The sequence below is a fragment of the Oenanthe melanoleuca genome, chromosome 1, assembly GCF_029582105.1.
Source record: "Oenanthe melanoleuca isolate GR-GAL-2019-014 chromosome 1, OMel1.0, whole genome shotgun sequence".
Lineage (NCBI taxonomy): Eukaryota > Metazoa > Chordata > Aves > Passeriformes > Muscicapidae > Oenanthe > Oenanthe melanoleuca.
In genome coordinates this window covers 103,740,932-103,768,357 of record NC_079333.1, presented here as the reverse complement: position 1 = coordinate 103,768,357, position 27,426 = coordinate 103,740,932, and the positions used below count along the sequence as shown (strand labels likewise).

At 40.9% G+C, this 27,426-nt stretch overlaps 1 protein-coding gene across 2 annotated transcripts; it reads left to right on the top strand.

Annotated features, from left to right (window-relative positions):
- Window positions 1–5,208: 5,208 nt before the first annotated feature.
- SRPX (sushi repeat containing protein X-linked) lies at window positions 5,209–26,320 on the top strand. Of its 2 annotated transcripts, XM_056502054.1 has the most exons (10): window positions 5,209–5,351; window positions 8,616–8,675; window positions 14,254–14,445; window positions 15,074–15,250; window positions 18,296–18,422; window positions 20,256–20,377; window positions 21,042–21,221; window positions 21,641–21,774; window positions 23,070–23,191; window positions 25,273–26,320. In XM_056502054.1, exons 1-10 carry the CDS (start codon window positions 5,282–5,284, stop codon window positions 25,451–25,453), a joined length of 1,365 nt encoding a protein of 454 aa, XP_056358029.1. In that variant the 5' UTR covers window positions 5,209–5,281; the 3' UTR covers window positions 25,454–26,320. The 2 variants fall into 2 exon arrangements, with proteins under 2 accessions (XP_056358029.1, XP_056358037.1); XM_056502062.1 differs by lacking the exon at window positions 8,616–8,675.
- Window positions 26,321–27,426: the final 1,106 nt, after the last annotated feature.

Below are 27,426 nucleotides of genomic sequence, written 5' to 3'. Positions count from 1 at the left end.
AGGGAGCTTTCTTTTAGTCTGCTCATAAAATCTGAAAAACCTTTTTAAAATGGCAGAGTTTCAGAAATAATGTGTCTTAAGGATAAAAAACTCCAGTGTATGTGGTACTGTAGTATTAAAAGTTATAAACTGAGATGTGCCAGTTTCCAGTGTCAACATTAAAAAGAAAAAATTCTTCCATCTGCCACCAATTCAGAATAGATCAGGATTAGTTTTCAGTCTCCTCCTTTGGAAAGTTATTCAAAATCCACTGGAACTTGTCATTAGAGAGACTTTCAGCTTAAATGGTCTTTACTTAATTGAACAGTTACTAATAGTTCTCCTCTTTTCAGTCCCTTATTGGCCTTCTATAGGTGACTTCCTGTTTTTCCATGTTTTCAATGTGCTTCTAAAATGTAGGCCTACATTAAAGACTCTAAATATCTTAATATAAGGGAAAAACCCATATTGAAGTATGGAATTATTTATCTTTTTTCCACTCAAAGCCACTCCCTTCCCAGAAGTGAGTCCCTTACTCCTGCCTGCAGTGATGATGTGTGTGATATGGAGTAACCACAGATACACTGCTCCAAGCTCTGACCCCTCACAGCCCCTGCAGGAAACAGCCTTTGCAGAGCCTCTTGAAGTTTGTCAGACACACAGTGCAAATTCTTCTGTATAAAACATTCTTCTATATCCATGGACAACCCCATAGCTGCTATACCCCTGCTGAAGGCTTAACCAGAGTTTAGGCATAGCAGGAAAGCACTGACACATCTGTGTTCAGGATAACAATTATATTTTGCAGTTTGCAGGTCAATATCTGTGTTTTGTGTAGATATAATGCAGAGCTTACCTTCCTTAAACCTATCGATTAAAGGGTGTACATTTTGTTCAGCTGAATTGATTTGCATTTTAGTGTTCATGACACTTTTCATCCTTTCTCTGGTAACAGCCTGTGACAGTTTCTGATCATAAAAAGAGATGCTGCCACTAAATTTTTCAGCATTATTTATTGAGGAGTGCCTTTATCAAAAATCAAACTTTGAATTCCTCACAGCCTGAAAAAAGAAAACATTTTTCTCCGGTCTCCTCCCTGTTAGTTTCCTGCTGGCATAACTAGGTGCCTCTCCAAATGATCATTGCCTCTCTTTTCAGAGTTTTTATTTTGTTGTGCTGTATTTCACTTTATTGAGAGATCCTCGTTGAGGTGGAGCCCTTTTTAAAAGGGAGGAAAACAATTTTTGGAATTTGTCTTTACACCATAAAAAATCATGGAAACTAATCTCTTCCTCTGCTCCAAAACAAACAAAACCCAAGTCAGGCTGAAAATCAGTATCACTTCAGGGCACTATTCATATATATAATGTTCAGATTTTTCCCTTTGAGCCAAGCTCCGAGCTTGAGCCCATCTCCTTAATGAATCATTGTGGCACCTTGTGGTTCATGTTGCTCATCAGCCAAGGGAACATGGCTTCTGTGGGAAACATGGATCAACAAAGGAGATGACTGCTAATTTTCTTGAAGTTGTGCCAATGTTAACTCCCAGGTGTATCCATGTTGGCATTTTGAGCTTCCTTTTTCCCCCCCACAGTAATCAACACTTTATTTCAATAGCAAGGCCTTTCATCCATATATTCCACTTTTTTTTTGTCTACATTTTCTTTAGTTTTCTGCTGAAAACTCAGTATGTATATGTATATACACTTGATAACTTTAAATTAAATCCTCACTTTCCATTGAATCACCCAAAATGTCACATCACAAGAGTAATTCAGGGCAAACCAGAATTTCCAGAATTAGGATTCTGGAATTGTCTTTAGAATTTCAAGAATTTGTATTCTGAAAATGCCTCGTTTGTTTTCGTTGAAAATAAGGACACCATTTTCATGAAGTTTTTTGTTTGTTTTTGTTTGTTTGTTACTTTGTTTTGTTTTTTTGACAGCTTCAAGTGAATAGTATTTAAAAACTTTGGGCCATTTAAGTGTGTAAACTGCAAGCAGCATTTTAATATACTGTTCATTCTAACACTGAACACGTGATTACAGTGAAAGCAAATTAATCTCCAATGGAGCAAGGTATCCAGGAGCAGCCTGGGACTGCACTAAGGTTCCTGGATCATATGGATGTGTTGGCAGAGGGGTTTGTAGCTTCTTGTTATGTCTGCCAGCTTTCCCTTGACTGCAGCTGTGTTACAGGACTTCTGCCTGCATTGAGTCAGAGCCACTTGAGCCACTTCCACTTTTTATTGCCAGTCTGGAGTGGGAAAAATAAACCAAAATCAGTGGTGGAAAGTGTTTTGCTTTGGTTTTGTTGTATCTAAGACATCTATCTGTGTCCATAAAAGGGAGCAGAATTCAGCTTTTATTTTACAGAGCTTTTCTGGACTAGCACCAACTTCTGTGTCCATGCAGTTTCCATCCCACCACTGATTTTTCTGAGAGTAAACTGCATGGGCATGGCTACCTGCTTCTGGATATGGGGCTTCATTGAAGTGAAGGAAACTCCTTGAGCCAGGAGTAGTGTTTATTTTGTTGCAGTTTGCTAACACGTGAAACAGGTTTTATTTTGTTAGATGCCTTTTGTGCAAAGCAATAGCTCTCTCAACATGTAATTAATCTGTTTGGAAATATCTTCATGGCTTAGTGTCAGCTGCAGTGTTTCTTCATTGGGTCACACATGGCAAGGGAGGAGGAAAGAGATTATCTTTTTGGAAAAGAACCCATGCCTGTATTTTCCTAATCCAATTCATGATTTCTGTCTAATTGGGTGGTTTTACTTCACAAAGCATAAGCTACTGCTGGCATGCAAACTCTGACCTCTTTTGAGCTTGATAATTCTGAAGCTTTCTGTTCTGCATTTCAGTTGTGCTTTGATTGTGACTTTGAAAATGCTGTTCTTTGATGGGATCTTGTATGAGGCATCTCTCTTGAAGCAAGTTAAAACCTGTGTGCTAAAACATGGTGTTTGCATCTTAATCAATACTGAGAGACAGTGAATTAATCTGTGTACAGCCCTGAGGGGATCTTCTTGGTGTAGGATTACTTTTTGTGCCTGAAAGACTGTACACCTGCAAGGAATAGAAGCACAGCAGTGGACTGGAGCTTGTGGCTATGCATGGAAACTCAAATCTGTGCTGTACACCTGTGCATTTCCATATATATGAACAGTCAAATGCTTAAACATCTCTGGAAGTTAATCATTTGAGCTAATAAACTGCACACAGGATTATTAACTTGGTTGGCATTCAGGAACATGCCCTGATTTTCTTGATATACTCTGCTTCTCAGTTGAGCACAACTATTGCTAAATAATGGTTGTGTTCCAATTCTTTAAGGTCCATTCCAACCCAAACCATTCTATGATTGCAGGATTTCTATAACAAACAAATAAATTATATATGTATATGTATATGTATATGTATATGTATATGTATATGTATATGTATGTATATATGTATAAAAAAGCTTCACAGACCAGATGCAACAAAGCACCTAAGTGTGCAGGCAATTTTTAAACAAATACTGAGGTCCCACCAAAGCAAATGTTTTTTTAACATGAACTTTGCAGACCTCTGGATGTAATGTTCAGCCAGTAAAGAATGAGATGAAAAACCCAGCTTTCCATTTTTAGTACCATCATAAAAATGAATGTAAGTATTTTTGCACACAAAATGTGAACATCATGACCATTTTGTGCCTTTTCTGACCCATCATGTGCTTCGTCCAGACTTCTGAGGTCTTAGAGTGACCTTAGCCCTGCCACACTCTTTTCAGTTTGCTGCAGTGGAGCTAAGGTTTTAAATTCACATATTTGATATGCTTTCAGGTACTGTGGAATGTAAAATTCTGAGGCAAAACATTGGAGGAACTAAATCCAGATGTTGCAGACTTACTGGTGGAAACTGGTCATTCTCTTCTTACACATACATAAACTGATGAACTTTCTGAAAATGGAATTCCCAAGCACTTTTTCTCTGATTTGAAGGATAGGTTAAATGTGAAAGGAGCTTTCTCTTTCCTCCCAGTATCAAGAGTAGCCAGTGCTGGCAGACTACAGAAGATGCTGCTTAGGTTTATTTAATTTATGTTGTTTCTGTGTGCTCATAGTTTTGAGCTGGCTTTTGGTTTGTTGGTTTTTGTTGGTTTTTTGGGTTTTTTTAAATTTTGCTCTTTTCTTTTTGTTCTATTAAAACTGCCATGCAGCTGAAATTGGCTATTATTGTTGTATTTTTGGGGGGGGGGTTGCTGTTCTCCATTTCCCAGCAGTGTTTAAAAAGTTGGAAATGTTGTGATCTTTGCACTGTGGGCAGAGTGGCTGGAAAGGTGCCTGGAGGAAAAGGACCTGGAGGTGCTGGTCAGCAGGGGCAGAACATGAGCCAGGTGTGCCAGGGGACCAAGGAGGGCAGTGGCACCTGGCCTGGATCGGGAGCAGTGTGGCAGCAGGAGCAGGCAGTGACCATCCCCTGTCCTGGGCACTGCTGGGGCCACACCTCGAGTGCCGTGTCCAGCTCTGGGCCCTTTAATTCAGGAGGGACATTGAGGGGCTGGAGCGTGTCCAGGGAAGGGAACAGAGCTGGGAAGGGTGTGGAGCACAGGTGAGAAGAGGCTGAGGGAGCTGGGTTTAGCCTGGAATAAAGGAGCTCAGTGGGCACCTTACTGCTCCCTACACCTCCCCGAAAGGACGGTGTACCAAAATGAGGGTGGGTCTCTTCCACCAGACAGCAAGTGATACGATGAGAGGACGTGGTCTTAATCTGCACCACGGCAGGAACATTAGGAAGAATTTTTTTTTTCTCAGAAAGGGTGATGAGACATCGGAAAGGGCAGTCCAGGGAGGTGGGGGAGTCACTCTCCCTGCAGGTATTTAAGGAAAGACTGGATGTGGCACTCGGTGCCACCTTATAGTTGACACGGTGGTCATAGGTCAGACTCCATGATATTAGATGTCTTTTCCAACCTAGCTGTGATCCTATGGGAAGAGATCTGGGACACGCTGTCCCGGCCCGCTCGGTGCCCTGGTTGAGGTGGGGCCGGCGCAGCCAGTCCGGGCTCACGGAGCGAGCGGGGACCCCGCTCATCTCTGAGGGGACAACGCAGGGCACAGGCGACACCGCACCCCGGCACAGCGCCCCGAGCACCCGAGGCGAGGCGGGGCCGGGCAGCGGGAGGAGGAGACTCGGGCGGTGGCGGGAGCCGCTGGCAGAATGTCCCCGTCCCACTCCTCCTCCTCCTCCTCCTCCTCCTCCTCCTCCTCCTCCTCCTGCCGCCCCTTCGGGCCGGGCAGAGCCGCCGTGAGGAGCATGGGGAGCTGCTGGCTGCGCCTCGCCGCGCTGCTCGCCCTGGGCGCCCGGGCCAGCCTGGAGTACGAGGGTGAGGAGGGGAGGAAGGGGCGGCGGGCCGGGAGCGGGGCCGGGGCCGCTGCAGTGGGTCTTGGTTTGGAAATGACAGCACCGAGCTCTGCTTTCCACACGAACCGTGTTCTCCGCTGTGCCGGAGCTTTGCAGTGGCATAAGGCCACGCTTCCTCAGAATCTCCCTTCAAGGTTCTGATCAGGATTGTTAGAAGCCAAATTTTCCATTAGTTTAGCAGCATAAAAAGTACTCTAAGGCAGACAGAGTGATGAGTTACGAGCCCTGTTTCCTGACACACTTTTTTCAGGTGCTCTTTGGGGTAAGGTCAGTTTACAGAAGCTGAAGATACGGGCTTATACACCCCAAAAATTATGATTGTGAAATGATTACAAGATGTCTCTTTTTAATACTCCACTGTACCATGTCTCTTAAGTGCCGCATCTTAGTGTCTTCTAAATTCCTGCAGGGATACTGACTCAGTCACTTCCCTGGGCAGCCTGTTCGAATGCTTTTGACAACCCCTTCAGTGAAGAAATTTTTCCTAATAACTATTTTAAACTTTCCCTGGAGCTGTTTCCTCTCTCTCGTCCTGTTGGTTATTACGTGGGAGAAGAGATACAGCTCACCTGGCTCCAGCATCTTTTCAGGGAGTTAGAGAGAGTGATGAGCCTCCTTTTCTCCGGGTTTAACAACCCCAGCTCCCTCAGCAATTCCTTCTAGGACTTGGTTCCAGAACTTGTGCTATTTCAGGGCAGTAAACTGAAAAGTTTCAGGTTGGCTTAATGTGCTATACTGTTGTTGCCTCTAGCTTACTCTAAATTAAACTCAGAGAGGTAAATAATTCTTATGTGAGTCCTGGAAAAGCAAGTGTTTATAGCTCTTCTTCTTCTTAAGTGTCACATTCCCTCTTTTACTCTGTTAGAAAGGATTTATAGCATGTGAAGGGCTGTTTGTGTGTATGCAGTGCCTGGCTTGGCACTATTTTCTTGTGCCCTGATCTTGCCATCAGACCAGTACAGGTGAACCTTTGTGATGGGGACAGAAATTTATTTCGTGAATGAAGAAATCTTTCTTTTTTCTGACATAAATAGAATAGTGTAAACCCATAGCTGAATCTTAAAATAAAAGTGTTAATTCATGTGTTTTGCTTGACATCTGCCAGAACAAAGTCCACAGCTGTTTTTGGCAGGACCTTCTATACCCTGAGCTGTGGTAATTTTAGCACTTCCAGCACAGAACAATGCTGTGTCCTTACGTGGCTTGGTAGCCAGTTTTGAACGTATGTGAAGCAGAAACACTTTGATTTGTGGCTCCCCAAACCAAGCCTGTTGTGGTTATTAAGAAAACATTGATTGTTAGGAAAAAGACCTGACTCACTTCTCATTTTGAGCTGGAAAATGAGCTGGAAATGAGAGATGTTGAGCTCTACCAAGAGAGCCTTGTTTCAGGGCAAAAGTAGTGAGTAACTCTTTATGGCCAGTTTTTCTTAGAAAACTTTCGAAAGCATTTAATTGTTTCTTGTTTAAGGAAAGGCAAATGCATAAGAGTTCACATAATTCTAAGATTTACTAATTTTAAATGGTAAAATCACTCCATTTTAGTAACATTAGTGATAACACTGCATTAGAGTTATCACTAATAATTGGAAAATTAATAGTGATAATACTGAGGTAACAGTTTTATAACCCTCAAAGCTAAGAGTATTCCAATTTCTGGCAGAAAAAGTGATGCTTAGAGAGGTATTCATTTACATATCAAGGTCTTCCTGAAGCCCTCAGGGATCACAGGTTGCTCTTTTTGCTATGCAGTCAAATTTCAAGTACAAGAAATGTTTGGCTTTATGTTCAGAAGTCAGTGTTTAAGTATCAAAATTGAATTTCAACAGTAAATATAAAAAATCCAGAGAAATTATTCTAAATGATAGCAATACTTTGTCATGTATAAATCCCTCAATTTTAGAGGAGAAGTTGCTTGGAAATTCACTTCTTCAGGTCCCAGCTCAAACTGGTGGAGGGATTCCCAGTGATCCAATGCTGGGGAAGATGCTCCCATGGAGCAGCTGCAGATACATTGGCTGGGTCTTCTTGAGTCTGGTACAGTAAGAAATCAGATTTCACCATTTTCTGGGCAGATATTTTGGGGTTTTTTTTAGTAAGAAATGAACTGTGTTGACAGATGTTGACAGAAATCAAACTCTTGGGTTGCTGAGCAGTTGTATGCTTTGCACATGGAATCATTAGCTTATTGAGGTGCCTAAATTAAATATTTTTGTCTAAGCAGCGGCTTGCACAGACATAGTCTCAGACATCAACAAATGGTGATGAAATAACCCCAAATGCTGTAACTTGAGATACCATGTGGGAAGCTCCTGTGGCCCCTGAGTACCTGCCTATTGCATGCAAGGTTTTTAAATGGATATTTCAAAGGGGGAATTTGTATGAGCCTTTCTTTGTAGAAAAAAATGTTTCTAGAATGTAACTAGACTTCATGCTCTGAAGTAGCTAATTTTAAATAAGTGTTGTTTAGGGAATTTTGAAGACTTTCTTGCCAACTTCTTTGTTTTATTGATGGATTATTTGAGTAGTAGTGCTCTAACTGGTTTCTGGTTTTCAGAAAGCAGCTTCTACCTTTATTTTAAGTTTTCAACCATTGTGCAGGGTTTTAAAAGTATGGAGCTTTGTTGTGTCTTTATTTGAACAACGCCAGAAGAATGCTTGAAACCAAACCGTGTTTTTGATTTGAGTCTAACTTGCATTTGCAGGTCTTGTACTTCAATGTCTTGTTCTCAGTGTGAGGATCTTCCAGGTCATTAAGGGTGGTTGTATTTGAGTTATTTACATTTCACTTTTGCTGTTGGGCCTGATGGCTGTTAACAATCATTGACACTTAACAGCAATTTCACTATCAGGAACCACTTTATAGTGAAGCCTTTGATGAAGTCCTTCACCTGTACCTGCTCTGCTCTCTCTGCCCATAGATCACCTACATGGTACATGGGCTTTCTGTAATAGAGGAGCTGTACTTTGGCACGTGCCATTTAACATTGCACAACATTGTTCTAGGAGAAATTTAGTGTTGACTTGATTATCAAATCAATTTGCCCCTTCCAAATTCACTATAAAGTGGGTCTGCTATGACTCTGAGCTTCAGAGAAGCCCCTGCTGATGACATTGCATAGATTATTGCATCCTAATCTTGCATGTCTTTTCTCAAAGCTGTCTTTTATTTTTAATTTACATTTCCTTTCTTGCTGCAGTTTTTTTTCTCTTATTTTGTGTTGTAGGATCGGGATATTCACCCCTTGAAGATGATGAGGATGTTTATGCACGCAGTAGATACAAAGGTGAATGCTTTGCTTATGTGCTAAAGAGGATCAACTGCTTGCTGACAGAAAGCTTCATTCTTTTTTCTTTTCATGGATTATACAATCTTGGTGATCCAGCTCCATGTTTTTTCTCATGGATATTTAGATCAAGATTTAATTTCTGCTGTTTTTAACAATGGAAATTAGACCAAATATTGATCACAACTATTTCATGCACCCAAGTAAGTAACTTTTACATTGCCTTTGCTCCTGGGAGAGCAGGTTGTTGAATTATGAAAATCAGGAAGAGGTTCTCTTTCTTATCCATACATGCTAACAAAACCATCAATGATAAGCTGACTCGAAACCTGGGCTTACTGATGGTAATGTATAGAAGTACTTGCAAGAGAACTTGATTTTCATAGCTTTTTTACTTTCCATAAAATTGCTTGCATTTCAGGTTAATCTGCTACCTGAAGTGCCAAGTGAAGTGTGTTTAACAAATAAATGCATGTGTGCATTCCAAAATCAAATTATGCAGTTGGATGAGTGAACAGACTGACATGTTTATAAAGCAAATTTAGGTTTTATTCCCTATTCTGGAAGATATCCTTTGCCATTCAGCAAGAGTGAGAAGTTTTTTGCTACTACTAGTAAATCTTCCAGTTGCTGTATCCATTATCTAAAGAGTCTGCTTTTGTCTTAATATCATTCTTCTCTGCCAAAATCCCTCAGAAGCCTAGACATTAAAAAAACATAACATTTCATTTGTCATTTAAGTGGTAACTGTGTTTCTTTTTAGTAAATTAATCTATGGAGATACTAAAGTTGCCATTCTTTTGATTACTTGAAAATACTGGTCATTGGTGTCTTGTTGTACATTATTGATTCTCTGCAAAGAATCAATGGGCCGTATCAGAGGTAAGTCATAAAATAATTCAGACATTTATGAACAGCCAAGGGGAAAGCAGAGCTTTTATGACTATGTTGCTGTTTTCATAAATGTTTCATCTTCCTCCTAATAAAATTCTCAGGTATAAAATTTTGCTTTCAAACATGCATGAAAAATTCTGTAAAGCTTTATTTAGGTTAAGTCATTTTTCTTTGCCTTTTAACATGTGATTCTCTGCAGACACATTGAAAAAGAACTCAGAGATCATGAAGATAAATCAATGCCAGGGCAGGCAAGTAGTTAAAATGTGGATTCTGTGTAAATTCCTTTTGTATGGTGATCCAAAATGGATTGTACTCATGTCAGCCAAAATGTCACCAGGGTAAGTGAAACATAATGACTCGTTCACACAGATATTAAAAACTGCCCCAAGTTTGGAAGCACTACTGCTAAATGTTGAGGAACAGACAATGTGAATCTAAGAGTATAAAGCATTGGAACAGAAAAGGCTGATTCTTCATTAGCATATTTCTTTATGTTGGTTTGGCGGGGAAGGGAGTAGAGAAAGACAAAGCAGGGAAAAACGGGCTGTGTAGCAATCTTCAGAGCTTCTCCTCAGATGTGCAGTCCAGCATTTTGGGTGTGGCTCATTTCTTAGCAAATAAAACTTACCAATAACAGGAACTGAATGGATTTTCGAAATTGATATTCACATATGTAAGCAGCATTGTTTTGTTTTTTCTTCCTACACGTCTGCAAGCGAGCACACAGATTCATCCTCTTTGACATCTGCAAACAAAACATTGCAGTTTACTGGAAGGGGTGAAAATCAGCCTCCTACTAAACCCTTTTGTCTTCATCTGGATGTTTTCCCACTTGATCAGTTTTCCAGAGAAACATGGCCAAGATTTTCTGTGCCTACAGCATTTTAAAGGAGTTTTTCCCTTCCTCTCTGGTGAACCATCAGCTCTGTTGGCTGGTGTAGCAGCAGGCAAGCTGGTCACTTGACATGCAATTTGTGAAGGAAGGGCTCAGCTGAGGCTGGTGTTTAAACCAGGACCAAGGGGCTGGAGGAGATGATGCTCTAAAAAGTGCTTTCCTTCCTGCCTCTTGGCATCTCTGATCATGTTTCATGAGGAAAGGTTTCCTGAATGCAGCAGTTCCTGTGTTCATCACAGCTCACTGCTCTGATGATCCTCATTCCTAATATGTTTTCTCAGGTGCTGTAATGATCAAGCAGTATCCATTGCTCTAAAGGTAACACTGGGGCTTCAGCCTGTTTGCTGCCTGTTTTCCAGTGGTTTCAAACACAGGTTTGAGTCTCAGGAATGTTTTACTACTAAGTGAATATTCAGACTATTGAATTGCTGAGGGACTTTTTAGTTCGTTTTTTGTCCTGAAGTGCAAACTTTCTGTTAAACAAAAAAACAGTTTTTACATATCAGTCCTGGTACCTGAAAACTCAAATTTCAGTTGGGTGAACAGAGCCTGGTATAGATGGTGAAATTCCAGAAAAGATGTCTGGGAAACCTTCAGATTTTATAATCCCCAAAGCCTTGAGGCAGGGAACAGCTTGTGTAACCCCTTGGGGCCTCACACAAACCTAATATTCCACAAGTGCTCTATGTAGCTGCTTAGCCTTTGAAAATCAATATGTGCCTTCACTTTAAAATAAACAAACTTTGATCTAAAACTTTTTTGTATTGTTTGATGTGCTTTTCAAGTTAGCTGGATTTTTTTCCAGCAGTATCACTTGGTCTAACCCCCAATATTTGTAAATGGTTTGTAAATCCTGCCTCACCCACTTTCTTCTCGTTACAATCAGTTCTAGAGTAAGCATTGTAATGTTTTTAATCAAACAGATGTTCCTCATAAGCTGTTCAAGTTATCTGCATCCAAAAGCATGTTTGCTTTTGTTCTTCTTTCTGGCAGAATCGTTTGGTCCAGTGTAAGATGCATTTTGCCCTCATCTAGGAGCTTGCTTTGTTTTTCTCTGTAAACCACTGTAGCTGCAACAACACTATGGGAAAGGCTTTTACATTTTCAGTATTGTGTTTGTGCATTAAACTGCGTTTTTTACTTGTTAGCTACCTTTATTTTTAATATATATATAGGTAGCTGTTTATTCAAGTCAGGTGTGTTTGTAAAACCACAAAAATTTGCAGAAAAACTCAAGGCAATTTGAAATACCTGACACATCTTCTTTGCCATCTTTATTTTATTTTTATTAGCCTCTTGATCATGTTGCAAAGCATATTTGTCTTAACACCTTTTACAAAGGAAGTCAGCAATGTGCATTTGGAGTTTATACATGTGGAAAACTCAAGGCATAAATGTCTTGAACTAATTTGCTGAAGGATTACATAACTGGCTGGGGTGAAAACTCAGCCCAAATGAGTTTTCATCCACCCAATCCTGCCTGTGCAGGCAGTGTTTTCTTAGTAACTTCAGGTTTAAGCTATTCTGCAGAAAATCTGAAGCTGAGTTCTTAGTTAAGGAGATCTTACAAGTTTGGATGTGTAAATTAATTGAAGTTTAGAGGTCTCAGGGCATAGGTAGAGCAAGTGAGACAGAAAAGCTGGAGAGTTTGGGCATGAGACCACTGAAGCAGAGATTTTGGAAAGCTCAGGAGCAGGAGGATTTGTCCAGGAGGTGAATGAGACAGAGGCTGTGAATCCAAGATGTGTGGATTCCCCAGAGAGGTTGGAGGTGGTGCCTGAGACTGCACCAGCAGCCCTGGGCTAGCAGTTAAGGAAGCAGAGCTGGGTGTTGGCATCACTCAGTTTTTCAGCAGTTGATTTCTGTTCCCATTAGCTCACACTCCTCATCTCTTGTGTCAGCTTTAATGTGGTGCACAACAAGAATGAAAAATGGGAGCCACTGTGATACAGCCCCTCAACAAAATGGTCCTAGTCAGTGGATGTGGGAATTTTTTAAATGTGTTGTGGGAGCTGTGGGGTAGAGATTAGGGTGAAGGACAGGAAATAGTTCTAAAAAAAATCAAACCTCCAAACCAAAACCCACTCTCCACCAAAGCACTTTGCATAATTGCAAGGTAAAGAGCAGAGGGTGTATTTGACATTGAGAAAACAGGCTTGTAGGTGGGAGGAAGCAGAGCTGGGATGATTGTGTGGCTTAGGCAAAAAGCTGAACTGTACTCTGCCTTAACCTGAGGAGTGCTGTTAGACTGTCCTGCTTGTGTCGTGTGCCTCAATTGCTGTGTGTTTGGTGACACTGAGAATAATTCCACCTACACATCTTTGCAAAGGGTTTTTACTTGTATTGGTGAAAGATAAGAATAAACATATCACAGTACAACTGCTTCAGAACTGGACTAGTTTAGAGGAAATGCACCCTTGATCTAGGCAAAAGATTGATATTTAGTCTCTGATTTTAGTCTGCAGATGCTGTTTGTGTTTAGTCAGGACCAGCACTGCAAAATACAGATGTAAAGTGTAGTTTCCATTAGGAAAGTGTAAATATGTCCTAGAGACACAGTGCACTGAATATAAATATTCCATGTATAAGAAATTCTGTATTGCTTGCTGTTTATTTATGTGTGGAGCTGATCCAAGTAGTGTAGGAAAATGTATTTAAGAACTATTGGAATTGAGCTAGAAGTGAACATCTGCCAAACATGATCTAGAAAATTTTTTAGTGTTGTTTGTGACTTTTTAAGTATGAAGGCTGAAACTCATGTGTTTTGTTTGTTTAGGGGTTTTTTCCCCACCTTTCTTGCAAAATTCAAATGTTTTTTCATGCCCCTCCCTCATGTCACACATTGTCACACAAGATTTCAGGATTTTTCAGCTTTACCTTTCTGATTCGCAATCCCTCTCTTCCTCCCTCTCTCCTATCCCAATAGATGCTTTTCAAATCTTGGATCTGAGAAAGAGTCAGGCTTAGTCACTCCTTGTGTAGGAAACTCCCTCTGAGGAGCTGCCTGCTCTCTTGGTGCACCCTGTTGTCAAAGCTAAAATAAAGAATGTGAAACTTTGGCTGGGAAGGGAAGTCTCTACTTGATACTGTTCTCATCAGCACCACAGTGTGGTGGTAAATCCTCACAAGGTGAGGGTACCCATATCCTGAATAGTTTACAGCATAGCCCTGGTTATAAAGGTTAATAAAGGTTCAGTTTGAGCAGGTTCAATGTGACACATTGGCAATATGATTTATGTAATTGGTATCTTCTAACTGTGGGAGAGCTTGAACCATCACTGAGTTTTACAAGGCACAGATTATTATGAAAGCAGAGCTTAATTTTTTTAATGAGCACTAAGCTAAATGTGGAAAAATGACAACTGCAACTAGACCAAGATGTTCCTAATGCAAACTTCTCTTATCAAAGACAGTTAGATATGTCTGCTTAGAAGCAAGAGGGAAAAACAGCCCAGTTGCCATCAAACTGCCCACATGGTGGCACACTTGTTCCGTGGACAAAAAGCATATAAAACCCCACCTGCCCTCCCAACCCCTCCAATATAATGGCTACAATCTTTAATGTTTGTCATAAAAAAAAAGCTTCCAGTCTTTAGAGGGCTGACCTCCTCATGTGTGTGTACCTCTGCAGTGTTCTCCACTCTAAAGATTGGTGGCTTTTTAAATAAGAGGGTTTTTTCCTTTTCTTCTCTGTGACCTTGATTAAGCAGTGATTTTATATTTGTGTCTGGACTTTCACATTTTTCTAATTGCTATGTATGGGGTTTTTTTTCTTCTCTGTGCCAGAAACACCGTGGTGCTCCCCCATTAAAGTGAAACATGGTTATGCAAACTGCAGGACACCTCAAGGGGAATATTACAAGAATGTGTTGGGCACAAGATGTGATATTCGCTGTCAAAAGGGCTACGAACTGCACGGCCCCCACCAGCTCATCTGTCAGTCAAGCAAACGCTGGTCTGGGAAGGTGCTGTGCAAACGTAAGTGCTTGCAAAATATCCATGTGTGACTTGTGTTCAGACAGTAAATCCTTATTTGCCATTGAAACTGATCTTTTGATTGTTTTTGGTTTGTTTTTTTTTTCTTTTAAAGGTTGGCAGTGTGCTTGGATATGTAGATTAGTTTGTTGTTGAGGATCTCACAGGGCTACATGACGTGACAGGCATCTCGGTGGTACAAACGTTCTTGGCAGATAGGGAATATTTTATGTATATTTTTTATTTATATTTTATCAATGTGGTTTGTGGGAATAGTATTATGACAGAGCCATAAAGCTGTTTTAAAATATTGCCCATCTTAGACTTTCTAAGTTGACACAATTTTTACCAGGTTACTAAATGGACTCTTACAATAAAACTTTTTCTGAGAAGAGAGGAATAGGTACTTGTCATCCCTTTTCTGATATAAATATTGTATCAGGCCATAACGCCTATGTAGAGTTAAATTTGAGATGCATCTAATGAGAACAGTGTGGAAAAGCCTCACATAGAACAAGACTTTCTCCCACTTGTTTTCCAGCTGTGTTTTTATTTCTGTGTAATATCCTACATGTGCATTTCTGTAAAGGGAGGGCAGCAGGTTTCCAGAAGTCTTCGTTTCCTTTTCCAGAAAAGCGTTGCCCTACCCTGTCCATGCCGACCAACGGGGGCTTCAAGTGTGTGGACGGTGCCTACTTTGGCTCCAGGTGTGAGTACTACTGCTCCCCAGGGTACCAGCTGAAGGGGGACCGCATCGTCACCTGCACGGACAGCAAGGCCTGGAGCGGCCGCCCGCCCGCCTGCCTCGGTGAGTGGACCCTGGGCTGCAGCCCGAGGTGCCTGCCAGTGCCAAGGCCTGCACACACTGATTCCAAACGGCCTTTATCCACTTCATGGGCAGAAAATACAACTGTTCCTCTTAAGGAAGCAGAAAACCAAGGGTGCAGTGTTCTGTCACTCAGTACTTTCAGTCCAAAGTCAGTGGCCAAGCATTAGCACTTAATAGAGATGAGTCTGGTGTAAATGGCCAGCACTTTGCAATGCTTGTAATAGCCTTGGTGATACTTGAGTGGCTCCTTGGTAGCCTGGTATTACTGTGCTGCTCTTCTAGCATGTTCTGTGTGCTGGAATCTGTCTCACTCTCTTCTGCTTAATGATTAAAAACAGCTTTGAAAGTAAATATATTGTCTGCATTTTTCTTCCTTGGGATCATGGTCTTCGAATATATCCAGAGAATGCGAATGGATTGTACTTACCAGCTTGGTTGCAGTGAGCTGATTTAAATTTCAGCCTAGTTCACTCTAGTTATGCCAGCAATTTTCATTTCATAGTCAGCAGTCTCTTGGGAACCTCGACTGGAAGAAGTATCTCTATATACATAAATCTAAAGAAATAAACATTGAGATTTAACTTTCCTGACTGCAAACATTTCAGCACGTAGTGAAGTCTCAGCCTGCTGGCCCAGTTTCTGGGAAGCCTATGATAAAAGCTTCAGCAGCCACCCACAAAGGAAAGTAATTTTTGGCCATCTGAAATAGCTACCAGTAATTTAAAGCATGTGGGTGGTAGAATGTTTGTGCTTAGTGTCTTGTTTGTATGATAACTTGGTTTTCTTCATTATGCCTGTGTCTCAGTCTAGGTTGGCAAATGGCTTTAGAGCTTCTCCACTGTGGCCTTATGTTCATAAAATAATTTTCAGGTTTCCTGTTACTTGGTATTGTACAAATGTAGAAATGAGCTGCTTAGATCTAGACTGTTTGTGGTGTCTCTTGTTCTTGTTTGCTAAAACAAGCTTTGTCCTTCTCAGTGGTGTGGGCAGAGGAAGAAAAACAAACCTTTTAAGTTTGGAAATGGTAAAATATTGTCCTCTGTATTTCCTGGCACTTTCTGAAGCTCATCTGTTTGCAGAGATAGTATGCTTATTTACAAAGGATGCTGTCTTGCAGAGTAAAGTAAGCAAGTACCTTAAGCAGCAAAGAAAAGAGGCTAAGTTAACACTAACATTTCTTTTTTATTCAAAAAATGTGGAGTAGTTCCTGCATAGGGTTTCAAGTCCCAATTGTTGCCTAGGATTACAGGTCCCAATAACCCAGTAAAAGTAATATTTAAGATTTAAGTTGTGGTAGTACCACATAGTTTGTAGAAGGTCCCTTCAAAACTTGTGTACACACAGTTCCTATATGCAAATAGTGAGATCTGCTGTTAGCAGACTTTCATAAGGTTATATTTTGGCCTCTTGATAGGCAGGATAGAGATTTTTTTTGTGACCAGACATCACAGACATAATTGTGGCCAGACATAATTCTAACAGTATAATGATGTTTGCAATTGAACCCTTAATTGTTCAATTGTTCCTTGGTGTAATTCAGAAGTTGCAGAACTGCAGCCTGCACAGTGGCCAGGAGAGGACTGGCTGAACAGCTCACTTTCAGCTGAGGAGTGAAATTGAGGGGAGCAATGAAATACAAAGGCAAAAAGGCTGCATAATTTCTTAACTTTGATATACAATTAGTTGCACTGTGCACAGTAGGGATGCTACTTGTGATCAGAGGCATGGAGCTGGTAAGCTTCATTCATGGAAGTGTCTTGGGGATTGCACAGCTTTTGGCATTGAGTATGGCTAAAATTACTTCAGACCTGACCTTAAAGTGCTCTTGAAAACAAGGGGCTTTCCTTTACCCTTTTATACTGCAGTTGTACTGTGTAGCACTTTTGCACTAAATTACGTGGGCTTTGCAGTGCAGCAGTGAAGATCCATGTAGGAAAGACATAAGGCCTTTCAGTAGTTAAACATATATTCATTAAAAGGAAAAAAAAAGATAATTTTTTAAAAAATTAGATATGTTCTAGCAGTGGCTTACAGAAATCCTTATGGTTAGTGAGTATTCTGTCCCTAACAAAGCAGACTGTCTCCTGTCCCCACCCTCTAAGAGGAAGGATATCCCTCATGTTGCTGAAATAATTTTAATTAAAAGAAAAATCAATGTACAGCTAGTGTTGGTTATCAGTTAGCTAAAATGCCAATATTCACTTGAATAATATTTCCATTATATCTTTAATGCACTGTAACATGTATTGAAATAGATATTTCCTCTAGAAGATTGAGAAATGTCACTGTCTTTTCATCTGAAGAGATTGCCTTTTCCTGCTGGTTGTATAACAGAGGATGTGGTAAATGGCTGTCACCAAGCTAAGTGATCCTTTTGTCACATCCTGAGGCTGTATTGATAGGATTCTTGTCCTAGTAGTGCTGGCTACTGATGTAAGACATTATTATAAGAGTTACTAGGAAAAAATCAAAGCAGCATTGATCCTCCACAAAATGGTAATTGTGTCAGTCTTCTGACATGTTGTTTCTCATTTTGCCATTACTGCAGGAAAAATAACCAGCGTGTTAAGAATAACACTCAAAGTTACTATACAGAGACAGATTGATGTTCAGTGTGCTTTAAAAATGCTCTTAATCACATTAACTACTGCCCAGGTGGACAAAGAAAAGAATGCAGATAAAAAGAACATCCAGGCTCCTTGGGTGTGATCTTGGACAGCTGTCCTTCATGGAGGGATGGAGTTCAAAGCCATCCATTTGTCAACCTTACTTTTTAACTGAACTATGTACAGAAATTTACAGTAACTACTTTCAGTTGGGTTTTTTGCATTGCAAAGGGCTGATCATTGACAGCTCTTCTTACAAAAAGGTGAGACATAGAAGCTCCACGTGCCTTGGCTGGGATGAATCCAGCGCTGAGGAGGCCAGCTGGGGATGGTCCTGGGTTACCCTTACAGCAGGGAAGGAGCTGTGAGGAAAATGCAGATGCTCCAGTGCCCTTTTCTGTGACTCTCATTTCCACAGATACTGAGCCTCCGAGGATCCAGTGCCCGAGCGTGAAGGAGAAAACGGCGGAGCCCAACAAGCTGACAGCCAGAGTGTTCTGGGACACCCCGGAGGGGCGGGACACTGCCGACGGCATTCTCACCGAGTAGGTGACAATCTGCACGTCTGCACTTTCTCATAAAATTACTCTTTTAGAGCAGTTCAGCAGGCCAGGTATCCTTCTCCCTTCATTCATCCAAGATGCTTTTTTACTGCTGTCAGATACCACCGCTCTATAAAGAATTGCATGTTTAACTGGAAAAGGTGGCAATTTGGAGGTGAGTTGTTCAGGAGCTGGTTACCCAGTTGTGGTTATTTAGAATAAACAAATCAGCTTTTTTACTGCACCTGGGAAGTTTTGCAGAGCTTCTTTGTGGGTCTCATAATCAAGTTTTCTTACCTCTTCTTACCAAGTTACCTTTTGTACGTAAGAATGAAAGCAGAGTAGTGCATTGGAGGTAGCAGAAGAGCTAAGTTTGACTATCTTAAAAAAACCCAAAATAATATCTGCAAAATAATATCTTTAGGTTTCTTCCTAAGGTAGTGCTGGCTACTTACGTTCCAGGATTCTGCAGTTACCTTTAAAGTAACATTTCTTGTTTGCAGCCTTGATGGATTTAAACACTGAATTTAGGCATAACGCTTCAAAATTCCTTTGTCCATTTGTGTGGTTTCACAGTCCCATTTTCCAGAGGAATATGGTGTACTTCTGGTGGTACTACTGTCTCTGATTTTCCCATTTTTATCATGCAGGATTTAGGTCAGTCTGTCTGGATTATTGTAATGGTAGGAGCATGGAAATCTGTTTCTTTTAGAAAGCAAGTTATGTTATTACATTAGTGGACTGGTTAAGCTTAAAAGCTCAAAGTTGTTAAGCTTGAAGATGTTTACAGTTTCATGTGAATACAAAAAAACAATGAAAGACAATAATGCCCTTTACTGCTATAATTTAATAATTTTGTAAAGAAGAATTCATTGTGTAATAAAAAAATTAATTGCCCTTAAGGTCTGACATAACAATTCGGTGACAACAACATCAAAAATTACACCTGGTAAAGTAAAACCTTGGAAAATGTCAGAATGAAGAAATTTCTAAGTCTTTTTGACAAAGGAGGGTCTGATAGGCAAAAAAATGGGGAATATCCCATGTAGACTTTGTCATACGAAAAAAACTGTTGTCAGCTCAGTCAAGATCTTGACTCAGTGGAAGCTTTTCCATAAATTACATCTCTATTTTTATAAAATATTGCTAAACTGTGCTGTTTTATAGAGTGTGCAGTGCTTTTCTTAAATGTACAGTCCTTCAGTTTCAGGAGTACAAAAGCTTTTCCGTTACATGGAAGCCTCTTTGGTTAGATGCTCTCTGCTTCAATACTGAGATTATGTTGTATACTTCTGAATTCTCCCACCTTGTTTGCAGGACAGGGGCAAATTCCAGGTGAAAATGCTGCTGTGGGTCACTACACTCTTCTGCTGTGACACTGAATCTCACTTTCTCTTCATTTCTGTACATATTAACAGTCACAAATGACAATCATAGGAGCAGTTCAGAGCAGCCAGGTGGGAATACATCCCCACTGTAAGAGGCTGGAAGTTTTTATTCTTAGTGTTGATTTTTTCTTATGTAAGTAGAAGGAAGTTTGAGTTCCTCTGGGCATGATGGGCTTGGCTACACTATGAATTGTTTTATAGGAAGGGAGCAGACTCTGCCCTCTCTAACCCCCTTGTCTCAGCAGGGTGGGCTATAGGCAGCAAATTTAAATACTCTGGTTGCTGCTGCCCAGCTTCTTCCTTTGCTTACTCTCAAGTCTTCAGTCCTGCAGGCAGCCAGACAATCCTGGCATGCCACAAGCATCCCTTTTCAGGCTTTTACAGCATTGTGAGTAAATAAATACTGGTGAATTTATGAATGTCTGTTCTGTTTTATCTCTTGGTTTAGTGTTATTTTGAAAGGCCTGCCACCAGGGTCACATTTTCCAGAAGGCGACCACAAAATCCAGTATACTGTGTACGACAGAGCTGAAAACAAAGGCACTTGCAAATTTCTTGTTAAAGTCAGAGGTAAGGATGGTGTTTTACCCTGAAAGTACAGACACTGATTTGCACCTTGCTTAGCAGGCAATTTGAAAATGTCCTCATTTTTGTATTTATCTGCATATGTCTGTGTATATAAACTCCTGTGGTGATTCTGAAAGGGAGAACATAGTCTTTCTGAAGAGCCTGGGGGCCAGGTCTGCAGCATTCCTGCACATCTAGGAGAAAGAAGCTGCTTTGATCAGCCCTGCCTCCAGGTCCATACTCCTTCCCTCTTGCTAGTTTCTCCATGATGCATAGCCTGTGAGCTGCTGAAACAAGGAGGTGAAGGCATTTTTTTCAGCTGAAGCTCACATCTCTCAAGCAGGGCTGCCCTTTCACAGGTCCAGGTGTTAACCTCTGGAGTTGAATATACAGAAGTGACCTATAGTTTTCAGCTTCAGGCCTTTGTGCTCCATGACCTTTTGTCACAGGCATACACCTACACATCTGTTTCATTTTACATAAGAGTGAGGGGTGGGGGAGTTCAGGTTGGTTGTTTAGGGTTTTTTAAGTGCATGACTAATAATACAGAAAGCAAACAGAAAAATGTCTTTGATACCGGTATTCAACTGACCTGTGCTACCTTAGTAACCAGTGGTGATTCATAAGGAGTCTTTCATTTTGTTTTTTTTTTTTCTCTTGCTCAAAGTCAGGCGCTGTGTGAAGTTAAATGCCCCAGATAATGGCTACATCAAGTGCTCAGGTGATGGAAATAACTATGGGGCTACCTGTGAGTTCTCCTGCATTGGTGGCTATGAGCTGCAAGGAAGCCCAGCTCGAGTCTGCCAGTACAATTTGGGGTGGTCAGGAGTGGAGCCAACCTGTGCACGTAAGTGAGTATTTCACCACTCTGCCAGGAGGAATCCAGCAAAATGGTTCTTAGGGCAGTGGGAATTTGGGAAGGGGGTGTGGGATGGAATACAGCTGCCAGTGTCCCAGAGATATGAAATTTAACATCATCTTTGTCTCCCCTGCCAGTTTGTACTTACGACTGAAGCCTTTGCCACCTTTGACTGCTCTTTCCTAGAGTTAGTTTTAGCTCAAAGCTTTCCACAAAATGTCACATTCTGGAGTCACTCCAGTGTGCAGGCTAGAGCAGTCTACAGTAAAATTGTTGGCTTCAATGGGGCCAGCATTTCACCCATGTCTTCTTTAGTATTTTTTGTTTTTGTGTTTCTGCTAACTCTGTCTCTAGAAATAGATCTGTTTTCAGTATGCTCCATCATTTTTGCTTTAATTTCATTCCAGCCATGAATATTAATGTGAATGTGAGGACTGCAGCTGCACTTCTGGATCAGTTTTATGAGAAGCGGAGACTGCTAATTATTTCAACTCCTACTGCAGCTAACTTCTTCTACAGGATGCAGCTGGGGATGCTGCAGGTAAAACACATTTAAGGGGGATGTGCAACTGGTTTTTTCTTTTTCCTTAAATAAAGACACAAGAGGACACGCTCCACTGTGTTATGTAAATCCACAAACTTAAGCTGTTCTGTTGTAGCCACTGGAAGATCTGGCTCAAGCAGTCATGATTCTAGATTAATCCTTTTCACAGGGGTTTGGGTTGAAATCTCCCCCCAGTATCTAACTCAGCTCCATTCTGGATTGTGCTGCCTTTGACCAGTCACTGAATCCCAGGCAATTCTGGCCCTTCCATCCTTCCCAAGTTAGTTTGACTCATGCTCAATACTAATTCCCTATCTCAGCTGCTAAAGAAGTTTAAAAAAAACCCAAACCCAACCCTTCAACTCTTAAGCAGCTCATGCAGACCAGGCTTACAGAATTTGCAACTACAATGCAAGGAAGTGAGAATAGCTTCAGAAATAAAAAGTGCACCAGAACCACAAAGGACCAGAGACACAGCACAGAAATCATCCAGAGTGCTGGAGATAACACTGGGGTGATTCGTTCCAAAAACCTCAAAACTTGGTAATTTTTCTTATGTGTTGCAGGTGTGATGCCCGTGTTGGCTTTTTGCTAGACTTAGGGATAGATCTCCAAAGTCTATCTGTGTCCTCAGGGAAAGGAACCACTCCTGTATTCTTTGACAGCTACAAGTGTTTCTATTTTTTTTTTTTCTCACAATTTATAACAAATGCAGTATAAATAAGCACTGAAATATGAATGTTACAATGTGTCTTAAATTTTGGCTTAAATTACAGTTGTATTTAAGAAAAAAGAACAAAACCAGCTCCTTTTCCCTATTAGATAAAATTAGCAAGAAAATACAATATATTGATCAAACTGAATTTAATGGCTATAGTACATTTTCCACTTCTAGACAGTGGGCAAATGAGTTGGCATGAAAGAAAAGTTTCTGCAGTTAACTTCCATTTCACATAAGTTGGTTTGATTTCCAAATTAGATTGTTGGTACAATGCTTAATATCATGACATCTTTTCATATAACTGCAGACACAAGTTGATATTTCTCCTAGGTGGTCCCTGTGTGTTGGTTTTCATAGAGTATCTGAGAATCTGTTGCTAAACCTCCCCTTGAATCATGAAGCTCTCATTCTTTGCCATGAGAATCTGAGTGTTTGCAAAATACGCTCTCAAATCAATTTAAAACATTCAACTAAGAAGAGGGGACTCTGTGACCAGTTGCTGCACACTCCAGACATCCCCCTGTTCTCTCAGGGAGAACCAACCCCCTCTTTCTGCTCTTAACCCTCGCAGCCGGCACAGTGCGGGTTGGACCTGCGACACGTCACCGTGGTGGAGTTGGTTGGTGTCTTCCCAGCACAGATAGGAAGGATAGGAGTGAAGCTGCTGCCCCCATCACTTGCCCTGCAGCTCAGGTAAAGGAAGCTCTCACTGCTGTTGCATTTGCACCTTATCCTGCAAGATGCATTGCTTTTGATCCCTGCATCTTACTCTCCAAATACGTGTATTCTACTCTAATGTACACAGCTAGACACTGGAAAGTAGATATTGGTGAGCACACTTTAGGATTAATTTGCTCTCTGTTTAATAGAGGTATGAAATTAATTTTAATACAATTAAAATACAATAACTTATTAATAATATATTTAATATGTCTGTGTTTGTATTTTTGGGTGCTGCCACTGAAAACACTTCAGAGTCTGTCTGTATTTGTATTGGACTTGCTCCTTTGCAAGGACAGCCACAAGTGGCAGAGACAGCCAATCTTCTGCACAGGGCTGGTGGTGGTTGTGGCCAGGCCTAAAGGGGAAGCAGTGAAAGGGGAAACTCTGAAGTCCCACATGTAGGAATGAGATGGGCAGTATTTTAAAGAGGAAATTATCTCAGCCTCCCCAGCCTGACTGCAGCATCAGCAGTTTTACTGAAGTGCCTAAACTGTTTTGACTTGGTTTTAGACTGGCAGAGGATTGGTTTCCACTTGAAAGGGAGACTTCAAGTGCCAGCATTTCCTAGGAAGTGAAAAAAGAGCTAAAAGTGAAGGCCTCGTTGGCAGGAAAATAAAGAGCTGTTTAGAAAAAAGTCAAGGAGCATTTTAGGCAACATAATCTGTGATATGCCTGAGGAAAGGGAGAAGTTTTAATTATAGACAATGAAAATTGCTGACACAGCAAAGATGGGATTTTTAAAAATTATTTGAAAAAAAATGTTCTCAATAAAAGTAAAAGGAGAGCACAAAACCACTCTTTTTTTTTTTTTTTAAAAAGACACTTCTATTAAAGTTGAAATGGTTTTCTCATGGCTCTGTAGAAAATAAGAAATTCTCTTAACACCTCATTCCCTGATCCCCTATAACCTTTAATGAAGCTACATTTCAGAAATTGGTATAGTATGACCTGCCCTGCACTCAGTGAAAGTTAGTTTTCCATTGATGTTTTCTTTTTTGTTGCTTAGTGTGTGAATTACAGCGTTCCAGTTCTGCAAGGTGCTCAAATCAATAGGAAATACACTCCTAAGAATGAAAGTGTTGTCCTGAATTTCAGTAAGCTAATGAGCACAGGTACCCCAGTTAAAACTTTGGAAAGCACTGAAGTTTAGCATTTGGATTTTTAGAAACACTTTTTCTTAGGTGATATATGGCACAAGATGAATGTAGTTTCCTATCATCATTGCTTGGCTTTAATCTTTATTTTAGTTTGAATTGAATGGCCAGGCTCCCTGATTGTGACAAAACTATGCCTAGAGCACTCAGACTTGTTAGGAGGCTGAGGAAAGCCAATTTTGGTGCTTCACACCTTTCCAAGATCCCCCCCAGACTATTCTTCATGGCAGCTTTCTTTCATTCTCTCATGGCTGCCTGAATTTATTTACTCCACACTAATGATGTTGACTGCATATGTAAAGATCTTTTAGTATATTACTCCTTCAAGCAAAAGATGAAAAGAGCACCACAGATAAATTTTTGTTACTTATATAGCTTTTGTTTCTTGAGGAGTTTAAATGACCACTTCTACCATTTTGGAAGAAGGACTCCTCCATGATTAGCAGTGGCTTTTATTCCTCTAAAATTAGTCACAGAGGATTGTTATTATTAGGTAGCAGTGAAAGCAGATACCAATAATTTTGTCCTGCTTTTTCTTGCTGTGATTTTTATATCAAGGAAAGCCAGGAAAAGGAATAGTCTTACTTATAAATCAAGCATCATCAGAAGGATTTTCTTTAGGCAATATTCATACTACCTTTTTTGTTTAACCCTGTTTCACTCTTGTGACAGCAGTGGGTAATGGCAGAGAACAGAGCTGGGTGCAGTCACCTTGACACTCCCCTAATGCAGAGGCAGAGCCTGCAGCCCATGCAGGGACCTGCTCTTTCTCTGGCACCTTGTTAATGCTGAAACCAGCTGAGCTCTGTGTAGCCCCTGTGGCCATCCCCACCTTTCTCTGCTCAGACTCAAGAGGCTGGTGGTGCCCTTTAACAAAACCAGTTCCTTACTTTGCAGGCTGCTGCTGAGGATCCCCCATTACAATTTCAACATCGTGGTGATGGACAAGCACGGCATGGACAAGGAACGCTACCCTTTCCCTGCAACACCAGCTGAGCTCTTTGCCCTTATTGACAAATTCCCCCTGAGAAAAGATGAGATGAAATTGCAAGCAGAAATTGGTCAGTCATGTCCCTAATTCAGCATTTCAGGGCCTGCAGTTGTAGGTGAATTTTTTTAATCCACATAATTCTCCCCTTGGTGCTACACAAAGCATGGCATTTTTAATCACTGATGTGATTTTTTGTGTGTATTGGTGAATCTGTCCAGCCATGTAGCTGCTCTGCATAGAAGGGTGCACAATGCTCTTTTGTACTTTCAGTCATCTTTAGATAGTAGAATGGCCTGGGTTGGAAGTGACTTTAAATGTCATCCAGTTCTGACCCTGCTGCTGTGGGCAGGGATATCTTGCACTATCCCAGGTTGCTCAGAGCCCCATCTAGCCTGGCCTTGAACACAACCAGGGATGAGGCATCCACAGCTTCTCTGGGCAGCTTGTACCAGTCCAGTGCCTTACCACCTGCACAGTGAAGAATTTTTCCCTAATATCTAATCTGAACCTGTTCTCTTACAAGTTGAAGCCATTCCCCCTTGTCTGTTACTCCTGACTCTTGTAAAAAATCCCTCTCCATCTTTCCTGTAGGCTCTGTTCAGGGACTGGAAGCCTGCAATTAGGTCACCCCTAAGCCTTCTCTTTTCCAGGCTGAACAATCCCCATTCTCTCAGCCTTTCCTCACAGGAGAGGTGCTCTGTCCCTCTGATCACCTCAGTGGCCTTCTCTGGACTTGCTCTGACAGGTTCAAGTCCTTCCTCCTGCTGGGCACCCCACAGCTGGATGAATGTGGATGTAGTATTTACTACCTAGTGGAATTTCTTGTACAGAGAGTGAAGAACAGAGACACATTTCTGGGAGTTTATTTTGAATTTTTCATTCAGTGTAAAACTGGGGTTTCTTTCTTACTGTTTATAATTCTTTTTATTAATAAAATATTGTTTTGCAAACAGATAGTTGTCTAAAATTCCTCTTGGGGGTTAAAATTGGTCAACTGATACAAAAGTTGGTTCAAAATATATTTCTGCAAACCATTATAAAAGACATCAGCCTCTCATTGGAAGTGTACAAGGAAGCCACTGCTACCTTTTAGTTCCACTAAAAAAGTGTCAATGACAGACAAAAAGCATTAGCCAAAGGCAACACAAGCATGGATTTTCAGCAGCAGCAAGGAGAAAATTGGTGATAGCAGGAGCGTGGAAGTCCTTGCCTCAGGGAGTATGGTGAGGGAGCAGTGATCAGTGTGGAAGATAGGCAATAATTACTAAGGCCCATGTCCTGCAGTTCTTCTTAGGAATGTATGCTCTTACCTGCTACACTTCTCCTTCTGGTTTTTAATGTCCAACAGTCTTGGAGTAGCAACTTTTTTCACCTTGGAGACAGACCAGGCTTTTGCTTGATGGCAGAGAAACATTACTCCAGGGAAATGTCATCAAGGATTTGTCACTTCCAGAGCTGTGAAAATACTTGTTTGAAAGTCATCACTTTGAAATTAACCAAAAAAGTTCCCTATTTAACAAAAAAATACCAGGAGGCAATCAAAACAGGAAAAATTTTCCTATTTCAGCCCACAGTCTTGACAATCCACTGCAAAGAATACACATCATGCATGAAGAATACAAGTGTCAGAGGAGTGAAACTGTGAGTTTCAGTTTGGATGCCTGTTCACAGGGTGTGATGCATGATTTGACTGTCTGAACTAGCACTCCAGCATCTGTGCTGTTCATTCTTTCCCCTCAAGAGCACAATCTTTTTTCAGCCAAATGCTTCTTTGACTTTGACCATAAGGTAGAGTTTTAAATTTTACAGTGGTGTCAGCAGAACAGTTTTACCAGCATCTCTAAAGCAATCCTTACCAGAATTTGATCTCTCACCATCCTCTGAAATGACAAAAAAAAAAAAAAAAAAAAGGAAAGAACTTTAAAAAAGATTGGTTCTGCAAGTGAATTAATGAGAGAGTGGATGTGAAAAGAGGTAAGTCAGCCTTGACACCAGCTAGCCAAAGCCAAAGCATGACAGCACCAGAGAGGAGCTGTGGGGAGGAGTGCTATGTCTTCTGA